This window comes from Urocitellus parryii, chromosome 2 (genome assembly GCF_045843805.1).
Source record: "Urocitellus parryii isolate mUroPar1 chromosome 2, mUroPar1.hap1, whole genome shotgun sequence".
In the NCBI taxonomy this organism is placed as follows: domain Eukaryota; kingdom Metazoa; phylum Chordata; class Mammalia; order Rodentia; family Sciuridae; genus Urocitellus; species Urocitellus parryii.
Window position 1 is genome coordinate 223,683,393 of NC_135532.1, and position 16,738 is coordinate 223,700,130.

The 16,738-nt window shown below is 59.3% G+C and overlaps 1 protein-coding gene across 1 annotated transcript in view; it reads left to right on the top strand.

Annotated features, from left to right (window-relative positions):
* The first annotated feature begins 602 nt into the window (after positions 1-602).
* Pde9a (phosphodiesterase 9A) overlaps positions 603-16,738 on the top strand; it is an 84,318-nt gene continuing 68,182 nt past the window's right edge. The window contains exon 1 of the mRNA XM_026410069.2: positions 603-671. Coding sequence (XP_026265854.2) covers positions 603-671 — 69 coding nt within the window. The remainder of the gene's footprint in view (positions 672-16,738) is intronic.

Here is a 16,738-nt window from a genome sequence, read left to right on the forward strand (position 1 = left end):
AGAGGAGAAAGGGGATGAGACTGGAGAGAGGAGAGGGGGTGAGACCGGGAGAGGGCAGGGGGAGGAGAGGAGACTGGGGTGAGCAGCAGAAGCGGGGAGAGAGGGGAGAGGGAGGGACAGCAGGGTTGAGAGGGACCTGGAGAAAGGGAGGGGGCAGAGCAGGAGGAGGACGGAGAGATAAGGTGAGATGGAGGGGCAGGAGAGAAGGTGGGGAAGGGGGGCGTGGGGAGGGGGAGGAGCCAGGAGAGGAAGAAAGGCAGGCAGGAGGGAGGGAGAAGGTGGGGAGGGAGAGTGAGGGAGCAGCCTGCGCTGGAGCCGGCAGTGGAGAGGAAGGGAGGGGACGGGGTGACGGAGGAGAGGGAGAGAGAGAAGGGGCAGCGGGAGAGGGAGAGAGGGAGGGGGAGAGGGTGGGGGAGAGGGAGACGGAGGGGGAGGGGCGGGCCGGGGCGGGCCGGGGGCGGAGCCGGCGGCGGCGGCTGGGCGGCGGGCGCTCGGGTTGGCTGCTCGCCCCCGGCCCGCCCCCGCCCCTCCCCCGCCCTCCCCGCGCGGCGGCCGCGTCGGGAAAGTACAGTAAAAAGTCCAAGTGCGGCGGCGGGCGCAGGATGGGGTCCGGCTCCTCCAGCTACCGGCCCAAGGCCATCTACCTGGACATCGATGGACGCATCCAGAAGGTAGGCCCCCGCCGCGCCCCCCGGCCCCGCGCAGCCGCTGCGGCCTCGGTGAGCCGCTCCGCGGGGGCGGCGGGCGCAGGTGTCCCCGCGCGCTGGCTCCCGGGAGGGGGCCACTCTCGAGGGGGCATTTTTGCATTTCGTGGCTCTGGTCCCTTCTGAAAAATCGGATCGGGCAGAGCCCTGGCGTTCCCAGGCGGTGCGTGGAGCCCGCGGTTTCCGGCGGAACGGCCCGAGGGGCGCTCGAGCGGCGGTGACCTGCCGGCCGCGGGCGCGGAGCTCGGCAGTGTCCAGCTCTCCCGCCGCCTCCGGTCGCGCCGAGCAGGTGCGGGCCGGGCCGGCGGGGTGGGTGGGGTCCGCGGCCCCGCAGGTGGGCAGCTCTGACAGCCGAGGGGACTCCGGGCGGCTGTGTCTCCTGGGCCCTCGCTGGGGGTCGGGGCGGCCCGCGGTTAGCTCTGCGGTGCGTCTGCCAATCCCTCGGTGGGAAGGACTCCTCCAGATGTCCACGGTTCCTTATCCACAGGAGTCACGTAAGAGAGGGGTTCGCCAAGGACCCCCTTTGTTCGTAGCCTCTCCCCTTCTAAGCCCCCTCCAGCGTCCAGGCCCCACAGACCCAGGACCTCTGCTTCTGATTGGAAGACAGGGACAATGGCGAGCTGGCTGGGGTGGGGGCGCTCTCGTGAGCTCCCCCTAAAGTCCCTGAGGAAAACACATTATGAGGAAATTGCTCCCAGATTTCGGCTGGACATCTCAGGGTGCCAGGGCAGCTGCCACCTTTCTGTTCAAGGAAACCCAACAGAGGAGCCAGGAGGCGATGCCCAGCAGGGTGTGGACCTCTGGGTTCTCAGACTGCCCTCAGCTAGCTTAGTCAGTAGAGTGTGGTCAGCAAGTCACCTCACTCTCAGCTAACTGGGAGTGGGAGGCATCATTAAGGACAGGTGGTCTGCCCCTTACTTCATCGTTGTGGACAGTTGGTCAAGGGCAGATGGACCAGGTCCTCTGACTTCCATGAATGGTGCCTGTGGACACACAGGGAAATAACAGCCTCCTTCGTCCCAAAGGAAAGAAGGGCCCTGCCCAAAGGCTTCCCCAGGTGCATGTACACAGCTCACACACATGCATGTGTGTGGACGTGCAGACATGCCCATGGGCAGGTGTGTGCACATTTTCCCTTCAGGTGAGGATTTCTTGAGATCTGCTTCTTTCTGAAGTGCTGATGAGATGCGTGACCAGATCAGCATGGCAGGTCCTTCCTAAAACTCCCCAGAGGTCCTAGAGCAGTAGGTGGGAAGTGGAGGAAGGCTCAGGAGGGACACAGGTGAGCCCTGGGGCGGCCAGGCTGGATGGGCACTGTGGGCACACCTAAGGTGGGTGACCTCTAGGAAAGCTGCCCACAGGCCACCTCTGAGGGACAACCAGGCAGTAGGTGGAGAGGTGGTGGCCAGGGAGGGGACAGAGCTGTGATGGACAGCGAATGCCTTGGCTCCTCTGGGTGGGCATCCTGGTCTGTGATTTCCGCTTCGTACAGTGCAAGGAGAAGTAGGTGAGGGAATGTAAACAGTGCCTGGAACACTGCGGAACGGATCTGTCCGCCCCACAAACACCCTTCACCCTGCGTGGGGAGGACACTGGCCATGCTCTTTAAATCTGGTCATCCCTGTGGCCCTGCCAGTCAGTCACTGTTCTTGACCCTTCTCACCATCCTCTGCTTTCTGTCATCTGCGTTGTCAGACACTTAGAGCTGGATCTGTGGCCTCGGCTGGGAGCCAGGCCACCCCTGGTTTCTGAGCCAGTACCAGCCAGTGAAGCCCGCTCATCCACCTTGCAGGCTGCACACCCAGCAGCACCCATGGGACCTTACCTGCTCAGCTGAGAGCACTTTCTGTGATGCTGTCCTTGGCTGAGATGCCTTTTCTTAGAGTCCCAGGCACTGGATGCTCCTGAAACTTCCCAGCATGCTCTCACTTCAGCCTGACCCACTCTGCCTCCCCTCCGCGGGAAGTCCTGGAGCACGCCCATGTGGCTTCCAAGGAGAGGGCATGGGTGGGGGCCCGGGCAGAGAGGAGGGTCTGTGTTGTTTTCTGCCACAGTGATCACCAGCCTGGTGACAGGGAAGCACAGCATGCCCGCATTCTCTCTGCTCTTTGTCCCTCTCGTCATCAATGCCACCCATTTCAGCCTTCCCTAGACAGTGCCTAGATGGAAGACGGGGAAGTTGTTCCAACACTGGCTTCGTGGGTACCGCCTGGCAAAGCTCAGGGTAGAGAGCCAAAGCTGTCTGGAGCGGGGTGCCCTCCCTGTGGAGGTCTCTCTGTGAGCATAATCCTGCTGGCATTCCCAGGACTCGGAGACTCGTGCAGCTATTGGCAGCTCCTCAGTGCTCTCTTTAATAGATGAAAAAAATTCCAGACACACGCAGGTATCTTGACACCCACCCAGGCTTATCTAGCAGGGATCAGCAACAAGGCTGGAGGGACTCTGTGCTCCATCCCCAGGGACTTTCCCTTGAGAAGCTGGTTAATGCTCTCAAGCCCCTTTTGAAAGCTGTAGGGCCCCGGAGGACGCACTCCTGCCCTGGGCTCTTGTTGGCAGCACCTCACTTACCCTCTCTGTGGCTAGGTGTTCTCAACAGTGAAATGGGGTAAGAGTGAGCTGCCATTGAAGGGATTAAATGGGACAGGGCAGATCACCTGGTCAATGAGCCACCTGTCTTTATTGACCATCTGTGTGCTGAGTGCAGGGTTCCATGTGACCATGATGGCGCCGGGTTTGGTTAGCTCTGCTGGGTGACTGCCACCTGAGGACAGGCCCTTCTGACCTGAGCAAGGCGCTGGGCTTGGTTCCTTGGAGAGTACAAACAGTAAACAGTGGCAGCTGCTTCGGGTTCTCAGAGGGACACAGCAGAGCGCGTGGTGGGCAGAGCCCATGGCAGTACACGCATGTGGGCCTGATGGATTGCTTTCCTTTCTCTGTGAAGGTCTTCTTGGTGGGGAAGGAACCCTCCCAGAAGACCAGGCAGCCATTGGGATGTCCTGGGTTAGGACTGCCCAGTGGCCAGGGGCAGCCTCCCGTGGCCAGCATCACGCGCACACACCTGTCCCTGTCAACCAGTGTTCAGCTTGCTAGGGTGCACAGGTGGGCAGCAGGCAAGGCCTCCTCCCACCCCTGCCTCCAGTCCCCAGGTGGGCTGTTGAAGGAGGGAGGCAGGAGCCCCAGGCCCAGAGTCAGGGGACTTTGGAGTCTGCCCTCTGGAAGCCCAAGCTCTGCGCATTTGCCCGGAGGTCTTGGATTTCTTTTCTCAGCTTCCCTCGCCCAGGCCCCCAGCCTCAGTACCTGACCTTTTTTTTCTCATTTGTGGAGAAAGGATGGGCTCAGCCGACGTACCGGGATGACAGGATAAAGTCCTGTCTAACAGGGAGCTGCTAAAGGGCCTCCTGCCTGCTGGTACCTCTGGGCTTGGGTGTGCCAACCTCCCAGATGAGGTGGGAGAGGCCACTGGGGGCCCTCTGGCCAGCCGTGGGCGTGGGTTTGTTGAGAGGTCACATCTGGGCAAGGCTGAGCCCCTGCAGCTTCCTTGCTGTGATGACCCTGTTCTGGTGGCTCTCGGGGAAGGCCCCCACTCTGGGTGCCCCAGCCCCACCCCCCACTCTGAGCGGCTGTGGTTTTGCCCCCGCCTGCTCTGCAGCAGGAACCCGGGTCTCGAAGAGTGAAGAGCACTTGGTTTTGTAGGCTGTTGCTGCTCTGAAGCACAGAACCAAAGGACAGAAGCCAGAGACAGAGCAGGCTGGGAATCGAGTTGGGTACCCGAGGACTGTCCCCAGCTTCTGTAGCTGCCCCTGCCCCTGCCAGAGCCCAGGGCTCCCTCCACACTGGTTTTCCACCCAGCGTGGTCCAGGGGCCTTTGTGAGCCTGCCAGGCCTGGCCTGCCGTCTTCCCCCAGGGGTGTTCATCCTTTGCTCAGAACCCTGCCTGGGGAGCCCACAGACTCTGCCTGCCCTGCTGGGTGGTCTCTGGTCCTAGCCCAACCCAGTCTGGCTCCTTGCTGCCTGCTTCTCCAGTGTCCCCTCCCTCTCATGCTCCATTTGGTCATCCTCACCATTCCCAGCACAGTCATTGTCCTCCTGTGACACGTTTGTAACTGTTGACAGGTGAGGAAATGGTAACCTCGCCCGTCGAGCCCAGGGAGCTAGGCAAGGGGTCAGCCATACCCCTTGGGTGTCCCAGCCTGAGGATGGAGGTGGGAGTGTGGGGTACGGAGCATTTGGATGTCCAGCCCTGTTTCCATCCTGACCCCTGGGGTGACCCCTCTGTCTCCGCTGCAGTAAGAGCTGGGCTCTGAATCCTGCAGGAACATCTTGGCTTTGTTTCCCTTTCAGGAAGCCACCTGCGGCCAAGCGCCTGCCGGCCAGGGTGATCCACCAGGTGGTGGGAGATGTGCTGTCCATGTTCTGAGTGGGGCACTGTGCAGTCAGGGAGCACTGGATGCTTGTTGTGGTCGGATCTGGAATGTCCCCAGAGGCTCGTGTGTTGAAGGCTTGGTCCCCATGCAGAGTGTCCAGAGGGGGCTCTGGGGAAGTGAGTGGATAATCCTTGGCGGGATTCATAGCTGAGTGGACTCCTGGGAGTGTAGAATGGGGGGCCTGGTTGGAGGGGGACGTTTCTTAGGAGTGTGCCCTTGGGGACTATGTCTTGTCCATGGCCTTTCCTCCCCAGCCCCTTTGTAGCTGCCAAGAGCTGAGCAGCGTTCCTCTGCCCGCCGTGTCCTTCCACCCTGTGCTGCCTCACCTCAGGCCCAGAGCAGTGGAGCCCACTAACCATGGATTAAAGCCTTTGAAACCTTGAGCCAGAATGAATGTTTCCTCTGTTCAGTTGGTTTTTGTGGGTATGTTGTCACAGTGATGGAAGCTACTCAGAAACCCTCCTCCACCACGGCTGTGGGCTGAGGGCCTCTTAAGTCAGAAGCCTGGGAAGGGACACCAAAGACCTGAATGGACACGATGGCAACGCGGATGACCGTTAGTGACCTGGGGATCTCTCAGGCCATGTGCAATGCCACCCTGATGCACAGAGGGGCTGTTCTGCTTCTGGTGGTCATGAGGAGGGTGGGAGATGGGACAGGCTGCCTTGCTGGGTCTGGTTTTGCTCTTTGCCAGTAGAAGTGACCTCTCTGGTCACTTTCTCCTGGGGACAGTGGACTGTGGTGATGACCCTCTAGAGTGATCAAGCAGATGATGGTGAATCATGTCAAGTGTTTGGGTGGCATGGGCACCAGGGGAGGCCCAGGCAGCTCAGCACCTGATGCTTCTCAGAGACCCTGGAAGAAGCCATGGCAGGGCCCTTCTTGTCACCTTGTGACTCTCCCAGTGCCACTACAAGTCTGAACCAAAGGCAGCCACAGAGAGACAGTGCCCAGGGCCCCCAGACGCTGGGCCCTGCTGCCCAGGACCCTTCACCTGTAAGCTGGAGGTCTCCTGTTGGAGGTGGAACTGTCGTGTGCCGGGAGCCGAGGAGGTTGCCGGTCTCATGAGAGCACATTGTGGTGAGGGAGTCTGGCCTCAGAGATGTGCAGGGTGCAGAGGAGGGACGTGCTGCCCATCAGCACAGACAGGCTGACAGGCACATGGCGGGTGGAACAGGGCCACAGCAGCCTGACTGACCTCAGTGCCAGCAAAGGAAGTGCTGCCTGGTGGCCTGCGGTTCCTGGGAGGCTAGACCCTGGGCTTGCTTCCTCGGGGGCCCATCATGCCTGTGGCCTCTCCTGGGTACTCACCGATCCCTGTCCCCTCTAGTTACCAGCTCATCTGCTGCCCTCCAGTTTCCACCTGGACAGTCCTGCCCAGGCAGACACTGTCTGGTGGCTCCCTTCTCCCAGCCCCCCTGAACCCTGGCCACGTCTGCTTCAGGGAAGCCCCGGTGGGAACCTGGGCCCACCAAGAGTGCAGTTGGGGCAGGTGAAGGGTGGGCCCGGGGCTGAGCCCGAGCTGGCTCCTCAGGCCCGTCGGCAGTGAGGCTCCTGCTTTTCACCCTGCGTCTGCACAGCCATGTTCTGAATCTGGGGACAGTGTTGTTGGAGCACACAGCTGGCCCTCGTCTATGGCAGTGTGCAGACTGTGTGTGTCCACACTCCACAGAGTCCCTCTGCAGGCCACTGTGCCGTGTCCTCAGCTGCCACATTGGTGGTGCCCTGCTGTCCATCTGGAGGAGGCTTCCCCATCGAGGGTGCCGTGTGCTGCCTTGTGGCCCCACCCTGTCTGCTGTCCCCTGCCCCCGCCACACAGTCCCAAAGCCGGCCACACAGCAGGCTCACAGAACCCTAGAAACTGGGTCTGGAAACAGTTCAAAGAAGCACCAGAGTGCTTTACTCTTTTTGCTTTAGATTCTCTAATTCATTTCTTAAATCCTGATGAACTACACATGACAGAAAAATGTATGACTTTCACCATTTTTAAGTGCACCATTCGGGGACATTAAGCACATCTGCGTGTTTGTGTGGCCATCGCCAATGTCTGTCTCCAGAGCCCTCTCCCCGCGGAAGCTCTGCCCAGCTCCTTTGCAGAGCTGGCCCACAGGGTGCTTCCCAGGCACAGTGGAGGGATCCTGGGTCTGCCGAAGCTTTGTGGACCTTGGTCGCCCCCACTCTTGTCTCCTGGCCTGCAAGGGGCCAGCCGAGAGCAGTGGGTCCACGCAGGTAGAGTGGTGCCCCCCCTGGGGTGAGGATGGGGCCGCCAAGCGGGGGGCAGGTGCTTTCCAGAGGCAGCCTCACTGAGCCTCTGCTGCTTCTGTGACCTCACAGCTGGCGCACAGACCCTGGCAAGGCCCTCTGCCACCGAACCTGGTAGCTGTGTGGCATCTGCTGCTCCGCTTGCTCTCCGCGCCTCAGAACCTCCACCTGTGGGTGGAGGTCAGGGCCTGCCTGCTTCACAGGGTTTGGGAGATTGGGTGCTTTCATGTGCCCAAGGGCACGGGCCCTTGGTGATTATATCGACAGCATTGTTTGTGTTACTTATTGGACTTATTGATCCATGTCATGGATTCAGGGCAGCCCGATCCCTATGCCTGGTTGGGAGAGATCCTCTGGCTCCAGGTTACAGAGTGGCCTCTGGCACCCTACATCCCGCCAGCACGGCTGTGTGCTGGTATGCTTTGGAAACAAGGCCTGACCGAGAGCGTTCAGCTCAGGGACGCCTTTCCCAGGTCACCTTCAGGCCCACCCTCCTTCCGCTGGTTCGCCTCACCGAGAAATGTCCCTGGTGCCTCTTTGCTCCTCCTGATGTTTTGGAGGGAGGTGCTGCGGAGAGCCCAGGAGGCAGGGAGGGTGGACGGGGCACCATGGATCCATTTCTCTGGCAGTGGGCAGAGCTGGCAGCTGCAGGCTGAACAGCAGCTGTGCAGGCGAGATCACCTGGCCGTGGAAGGGACTGTATGCAAAGCGTCCGTTCCAGCCCTGGGCACTCGGCCTCCATTGCCACTTAGCTGCCCACCCACCACGTGCAGCCTCCGGAGCTGCCCATCCCCTGTGGGCCTCTGGGAACAGTCCAAACCCACACATGGAGTGGCTGGGGCTGGCGGGTCTGCCTGACTGCCCTGTCAGTGGACAGGGCGCCATGCGGAGAAGCTGCTCCTCCCTGCACGTGGCGGGCTCGGGTGCCCAGGACAGGGTCTGAGTGGGACGGGGCCCTTCGCCCGCCGTGTTGAGTTATTTTTTGTAGGCAGACCAGTTAATGGAGCCTGGTGATTCAGACTGTCTCTCGCCTCATGGCTTCTCCTCTGCAGAATTTTTTTTTCAACTTTTATAGCCTTACAAATAACAGGAAAAGAGGCAGCGCAGTTGACATTATCATCAAGCCATCTTCAGTAATCTCTCCACCTGGAACTTATATTTGCAGTGACGGCTCCCGCCGGGCTCTGCGGCTGGGCAGGCTGTCTCCAGCACAGTGCCAGGGTGGCTGGCAGGCACGCAACGTCCAGAGCACTGGGGGACAGCCCTGGGGTGCCTCCTCAGGGCCGTGTCACAGAGGTCCCATGGGCAGGGAGGCTTTGGATGGCCATGTGTGGTCTGGAGCCTCGAGGCAGCTCCCTTGCAGGCCTGGTACTGCTCAGGCACCAACAGGAAAACCAGAGCCCGGGACCTGCTCAGGCTCTGGGGCCACAGCTGGGGGCAGCCAAGTGCTGTTGGGGTCTTGGAGACCTACAGTGCCCACCTGGGCCCACAGGGTGCAGGGCCGTGGCCTGAGGCCTATTTCAGTGCTGTCTTGTGCCCATTCGAGGGTGGAGCCCACGCAGTCGGGATGGAGCCCACGCAGCAGGGGTGGGAGGTGTGGAGCACCCTCTCGGCAAGAGCAGACTGTGGTGTCACAGGAGGCAGGTCCAAAGCAGAGGAGTGTGGCCCCAAGGCAGGGGCACAGGGCAGGGCGGCCTCCACCCTGCCAGAGGGCCAGCAGCATGGCCTGCTGAGCAGGGACTGTCCTGACAGAACAAGCACATCACCCAGCACACACATCACACCAGTGCACACATGAACACACCCCTCACACCACACATGACATCAGTTCATACCACACACCTCACACCACACACACATCAGTACACACCACACACCCTGCATCAACACACCACACGGCACACTCACGCCTCCTAGCACAAGACACACACTACAGGCACACCACGTGCACTCACACAAACACACAAGCTGTTGACTGTGACGGGGTGACGCAGAGCTGGCCACGCCGTGGGGGTTGCAGAGCGGAGGTGAAGGGCGTCCGCAGGGCACGGAAGCCAGGCACCCCTCCCCGCTCAGGGTCAGGCTGGGCCTCCTGGTGCCTCAGGGTTCATCCCTCTTCCTGTCGCTCCATGTGATGTCCCCGGCTCCTGGGATCAGGGGCTGTGGGCTGAGCCCAAGGCAGATGCAGGCTGATGTGTTCAACAGCTGTGACGGCGCCCGCTCCCCCCTGCCCTGCGTGGTGAGGCGGGCCAGGCCCTCACCTGCTTGTCCCAGCGCATCTCTGCCCAGCTCCCAGGTTGCTGGCTGAGGCAGGGCCTCCCCAGGCCTCTGCAGGCAGCTCCACTTGCATCTGCTCTCCTGCCCCCATATCCGTGGTCCCTGGGTGCCAGATTGTCCACGCCAGAGCCTTGGCTCCTTGGCGGCCGCTTGTCCCCAATGTCATTACATGCAGCCACCAAGTCCCCAGCCAGTTTCTGATGCAGAGAAACTATGCCAGTGATGAGCCCCTGTGTCTCAGCTGGAGGGTCAGGGACCCTAGGAGGACACCTATGCCAGGGTCACCAGCACCCTGTGAGAGCAGATTCCTGCTCTGAGATGATCGGTAAGGAACAGAAGACAAAGACAGAAGTTAGATTAAAAGGGGGCACCTGATGGTCTCCCAGCCCTGAGAGGAGCTGGAACTGGGCACCTGGACAAGGCCCCAGTCCTTTATCTAAGGAAGCACATCAGCTTTCACTGTGGCGGGGACCTGGTGGTGGCAGGTGACGCCCATCTTGGCGGCGGTGTTTGATCCTGGGGCTGTGAGCTGAGGCAGGGCCAGCGTGACCTGGGCTTTCTCCAACCAGGAATCTCATCCAGGAGTTCCCAGAAAAGCAACTCCCTGCCTTCATGGCTCAAGCAAGCCCATAATTTATACATGGCTCCCAACAGACACCTGGAGCCCAGAGGGTCCAGACACCAAGGGCCCTTCAAGGAGACCCCAGCTCCCACCTGCCCACTGAGGGTCAGGAGTGGCTTCTGGAAGAAGCAGCCAGGGGTTTAGCGACTCCAGCCAGGGGCTCCAGCCCCAGGCATCAACTAAAAATAGTCCAGGAGGAATCCTTTTGCAGAGGGCAGTGGGGCCACGTTGCCCACGATTGCCACGTTACAGGTGCCGTCTGACGTGGGCACATCAGTGGTATTGTGCCGTTCTCATCGTGGCACGGGGATGTGCTGCCTGCAGGTGACAGCACGTCATGGGTGACTCCACCCCAAAAGTGCATCCGCACCAAGTGGAAGGCTGGACAAGCTCGGGCTGGGCAGGTGGTGGCAGGGCCATGCAGGAGTTCCCAGCCCTGCGCCTGGGCAGCAGTCATCTGGCACAGGTCATGGGGAAAACCGCTTCCTTTTTCTGTGCAGCTTCACACAGAACAAACAAGGGGAGGAAGAAGGGGCGGGGAGGAAAGCTCTCTTCCAAATTCCCATGGAATGAAGCTTCCTCAGGGCTCCTGGGGCTGCACCCAGGGGCCCTGGAGACCCCTGTCTCTTCCTCACAGCCCCACAGCCCCCATCTCCAGGTTCCCACGTGGCCTGCCCACATTGTCCCCACATCCTGCCACTGACCTCTGTCCATCCCTTCCTCATTGAATTGTGTCACCTGAGAAGCAGGTTGTGTGACCCTTGTCCTAGCTCCCACCTGTGAGTGCGACCCCCTGGGGAAAGAGGTCTTTGCAGACATAGTCACCTTAGGACGAGGCCATCCTGAAGTAGGGTGGCCCTTCCTCCAGTCCACTAGTGTCCCAGGAAGAGGGCAGCTGGCACAGGACCCAAGACAGACCAGAAAGAGGCTGTGTGAAGATGGAGGCAGGGGTGTGGGCAAGCCCCGGGGTGCCCGCAGCACCAGCAGCTGGGAAGAAGGGCGCTTCCCTGCAGCCTCAGAACCCACCGCCCCAGCCTCCACTGAGACGCCTGGCCTCCAGAACTGGAGAATCAGCCTCTCGTTTACCCTACCAGCTGGGTGATTTGTTTCAGCAGCCATGGGAATTTCACTCAGCTGCGTGTGCCACCACACTCTGGCCTTCCCAGGGTCTGGTCCAGCTCTTAAGGGACCCTCCAAACTGTCCTGTGCCCCCTCCAGCAGCCCCTGCGCACACCCTGCCCAAGGGAGCTCCCTGCAGCCCCTGCCCACTGCTGCCCAGGGTTCCCACAGGCCTAGGCAGGCTCTGACTGGCAGCTGGCTCTGCCTGCCCAGCTCTGCACCTGCCAGCTTTGTGCCCTAACACCCAAGCTATCCTTTGCCATCGGTTCCCTGTATCTGCTTCCCTGAGCCATGGCACCTACTCAAATGTCCACTCCCAGGAAGCCCCGTGTATGGACAGACTTGTCATTTCCTGCCACTCTGGCCTTGTCCACTGGCCCTGGAGCTGGGTCATGTCTCACCTCAGCCCTGCACCTGCCATGGGCAGTGGATGGATGGATTCTTAGCTCACCTCTGGGAAAGGGGTTCTCAGCCAGCGGGAGGAATTCTGCAGCGTGCATTTTCTGCTTGTCCTGGGTCAGGAGGCATGAGGGCTCCTACCTCTGGGACTGCACTTGGCCCCAGAGAGGAGCATACTGGGGACTCAGGCTCCGAGAGCTAGAGACGACTTTTCCAAAGAAGGGAGTGAGCCCAAGGTGGTGCCCTTCCACAGAGTGTCTCCTTGGCCCCTTCCCAGGGTGAGGAAGAGGGGACCAGTGGCTGGTCTCTGCCTGAACCCACCTCTGATACTCTGAGGAGGGGGCCGTGGGGTTCAGTGGCCCAGAGTGTAGAGCAGGTTCCGGAAAGTGCCAAGGACTGACTGGAATTCAACGGTCTCAGCCTTCTGAGGACTGATTCACCTGGTGCCCGTCAGCCGTGGCTGCAGGAACAGGATCCACAGACCTAGGCCTTCACAAGAGTCTTGGGGAACATTCCAAACCACGGCACATGCCAAGATGTCCGCACCCTGGGCCCAGGTGGGAGGAGGGTCTGCCCTCCCCACCTCCCAGGCTGGAGCCTCCCCTCCTCACCCCAGCCCACCTATACCATTCCCATGTGCCACCTTGAAGCCTGGCTTGCAGGGGCTGCTGTCCAGGGCCCCAGAACCTCCTCTGTCCTCGACCCTGGCCAGATGCCAAGGAGCCCAGAAAGGCTCTGATTAAGTTAAGCCAAAGAGCAGGGAGGAGAGAGGGAAGCCGCCTTCTGGCTGGAGAGGCGGAAGGTAACGTGGGTTGCACCAGAGAAGGCTCCAGAAGTGCCCCCGGAAGCGTTCCTTTGGGTCCTCACTTTGCAGTTTCCGTCCCCTGTGACCCTGCATTTATAACAGTGGAGGTTGGCCTCAGCCATCAGGAGGGAAACTGCAGGAGCGAAGCAGCCAGAGAGTGACCAGTGAGGAGTGGATTGACCATGACGAATGAATGGGCTCCTGCAGCAGAGGCCTGGCGCGCAGGCGCGGACGGGAAATGGGCCCTGAAGTTGCAGAGAGTCGGGCGGCCCTAACAGAGCCCTGGGGGTTGCACAGTCTGACAGCTGTCCTTGTCACTGGGGGAGGACGTGCCCACAAGTGCCAGCACCCTCCACCCCGTCCTGCCCTGACCCAGGCTCACCACAGCTCTCAGGGAAGGGCTGTGACAGTCTCCCTATAGCCCAGCAGGGACCCGCCACCTCAGAAAAGATTCCCATCTGCTTAGAATGGAGGCTCCAGCTCTAGCCAGGTCCCTGTGGCTCCTGTAACATGGTCAGAGCAACACGGCTTAAAACAACAGACGTCTGGGCTGGGCTGTGGCTCGGTGGTACAGCATCGCCGAGCACGTGCGAGCCCTGGGTTGGATCCTCACACCGCATAATAATAAATAAAGGTATCGTGTCCATCTACAACTAAAAATATTTTTAAAAGAAAGAAACAGAAGTTGATTCTGGGTGTCCCTGGGCCCACGTGGAGGCACAGCAGGGCTGCGCCCAGGACCTCCCCTCTCCCAGTTCTGCGGCTGTGCCCCTCCAGCATCGCAGGCCAGCCCTCTCAGCTGTCTGCTCCGGCTGCACCTCTCCTTCTCTCCTCTTTCCAATCTCCCTCCTCCTCCCTTGGAAAGGACACTTGTGATTGCATTTAGGGCTCACCTAAATAATCCAGGATTATCTCCTTTCAAAATCCTTCGTTTAGTTCCATCTGCAGAGACTTGAGCACATAGGGCACTGTCCACAGGGTGCAGGGTGGCCACGGGGATATCTTCAGGGGTGGGAGGTCTTTCAGCTGCTGCAGGCCGTTGGCCAGGTAGGTGTAAATCCCCTCCTGGCCCAGCTTGCACCTGGCTACCACCCGAGGCTGCAGCCTCACATGCTGCAGGCCCCTTGGGCTGCAGGGCAGAGCAGGCCTGAGGAGACCGTGCCGTGCTTTCTCCTCCAGCCTGCTTCCACCCTGTCCCTGTGTTCTGACCTCCTCGGGGCCTGCCTCTTCTGCACGTCCACCCCATTCCTGTGTGTATGGCTGGCACCACTGCCCTCCCTCACTGCCTCCTGTTAACCCTGCCGGGTTTCACTGAACTCACTCACGATGTGCTAAGCAAACCTGCCTCTTGATAAGGGCTTGGTTACAGCCCATGGCACTGTGGGGGAGTGTGGGCCCTTTAAGAGGTGGAGCCTGGGGAGGCCCCAGCCACTGGGCCTGGACCTGGAGGGAGGTGTTGGGACCCCAGCCCCTTCCTCTCTCCCCTTCACTTCCAGCCATGAGGTGAGCAGCCTGCTCCGCCCACACTCCACCAAGGCACGCTGCCTCGGGGCCACTGACTGTGGACTACACCAGGAGCCAGCCTTCCTGTTCCTAGGTCCGTCATCTCAGGTGTGGGCAAGGTGGCTTGTTCAGTGGGTCATCTCATGGTGACCATCGAGCTCTGCCAGGGCAGCAAGGGTGGGGCTCAGGGGCCTCCGTCAGATCTGCCTCAGACCGCCTCTCCCCTGACGCCAGGAGCTCTGGACACGTGCCCACCTGCACTCTGCCCACCATCCATGCCTTCCCCTGGCCACCTCACGGTGGTTTGTCCCTGCAGGTGGCCTGCTCTTTAGCCTCTGTAATGAGTCAGCCCTCTGAGGACCCGGGCATCGGCCTTCCCTCCCCTCTCGTGAGGCCTTACCAACTCTGAGCCTCACTACCTGCAGAGCCCCAGCATTGTAGATGTCCACCTTGAAGGGCTACTTTAGGGACCAAAGGAAGTGTGTTTCAACAAATAAACGGCAAGGAAAGGAAAGAGGACCCCCTATCTGTTCAGCCAGGACCCTAACAAGGCCCACACGTCGCCCTGGGTGGGTGCTTCATTTTATTTTGGGGGGTGTCTCCTGATCTTTCGCCCCCTTTTCATACCATTGACTTACGAAGAGCACGTGTTATCTTTGATCTCAAAGCACGGCTCCAAGGTGTGAGTGTAGACAGGTAGATGTCACCCAACCTGAGACGTGAGGAGGGACAGTGGCTTCCTTCCTGGGTTCTGCCCACATTGTGGGTATCTTAGACCAGGGGAGGAATGCTGGGATACACATGGAATAACATGCCGTCTAGAGTGAGCTTAAAAATCTCCCCTGGGGTCGGACGGGAGCAAGAGGGGAAGGTAGACCTGAGCCGCGGGATGGGGCCAGGTTGTGCCGCACCGTCCTTGTAATGTGGGTGTCTGAGTGCTTCCCAGAGGACCAGGGCTGTCTTTTAAAGAAAGGGTCATGGACGCTTAGTGATAAGTGGAAAATTTCATAATTATTTTTATATTCTTTTTCAAAAACACAATGACCTGAAAAATATTTCCTACTTTGGAAATGAATATGAGGCCTAATACAGATTTTATTTTACCAACCAAGAAAGTGTGGTTGCCTGTGTTCAGCGTCAGCCCATTCTGAATGGGACGGTATCGTAAGTATTCTGGAAGCAAGAGGCAGAATCATGTATCATTATATGTAATTCATAATTAGAGGTAGGTTGCAGAATACATAGACGGATGTGTCAGTGCAGATAGAGATCGACGAGGGACGCATAGGTACCAGGAAGATGGATGGTAGCTGTGAACCTTTCTTAAGTGAACATGTACGTTTGTGGGGAAGGAATAAGAAAAACAGGATGTACGATTTTGGTCCTAATCTCTTTTGAGCTTATTTTTTTTGTATCAAATGGTTTGAATTCTCAGATGCTGAAAAGAAAATGGAAAATTTGCCTTTAACCCCTCCAAAAATGGAAAATTTGCCTTTAACCCCTCCAAAAATGGAAAATTTGAACCCTGGGTTGGAGTTTGGTGGTCCCAGTCCTCACTCCAGGCCTCCGTGTGGATCCAGGAGTCAGTCTGAAGTGTGTGACTGCTCTGGGGACGGAGGAAGCCTCACAGAAGTCCCCGGCAGCTTATGTAAAAACTTAGTAGCTCATAAAAGCTATAAGAGATGAATCACAGCCTACGACAGGCAAACTGAAAGGAACTTGAGTTGGTTTAGTTTCCTTGAGGGGAGGAGGAACTAAATCAATATCCATTCTGAGTGCAGACAAGAATATCCTAATTTGAGAACATGAAAATTCTCAAACAGAAGGTGCATATTGTGCTTCTGGGGAGGGACAGTAGCAGAGGCCAGGAGGCCACCGCTGCTCCATCCAGACTGGTGCAGAGTCTGATCTCAGGTGCCAGGGTGTCCTACGCCTTGGGCTCAGAACCAGGTGAGTCCGGGTTTGCATCAGGATCCAGTGCCCAGGCCAGGCTGGGCTCTTCAGTCTCCCCAGTGCCCTTAGCTGTTAAGATGACCTTGAGCTGCTTGGGTCCTCGTGAGGACCCAGGGCTTCTGAGGTGCGTGGCTTTGCTTCTGGCCTGATGGTGAGTCAGCCCTGGTTGTTTGGTGGCAGTGGTGGTAAGGGCAGCGTTGGCACAGTTATCACAGGGCATAAACCACAGACCACAAAACCCACCCTCACCGAATGCTCTCAGGAGGACACTCTAGCACTAGCACTCCCCACTCACCACGATGGACAGGCCCGGCATGGAGGGGTGCAGAGGGGCTGGCCTGGGTCCAGCAACAGGACCTTCTCTCCCCAAGACTCCTGCCCTGTCTAAGGAAGAAGAGACCAGCACTAATGGGATGAAGTCACAGATCCTTTACCCTATCAGGCTTTGGGTTAGCTACTCCTGCGTGGCTGATCCTAGGGACCAGAGGCCTGGAGGCCAGCTAGAACAATCAGCCTCTTCCTGCAACATGCCCAGTTGAGGTGGCCTCAATGCCCATGCCCAGAAAAAAACCCAGAAGAGCTGACCAGTCGAGGCTAGGCCTCCTCCCTGCCCTTGCTGGTGAGGTGGCCTCTGCAGGAGGAAGCGGGAGGAAGGTGACCCACAAGTTTGC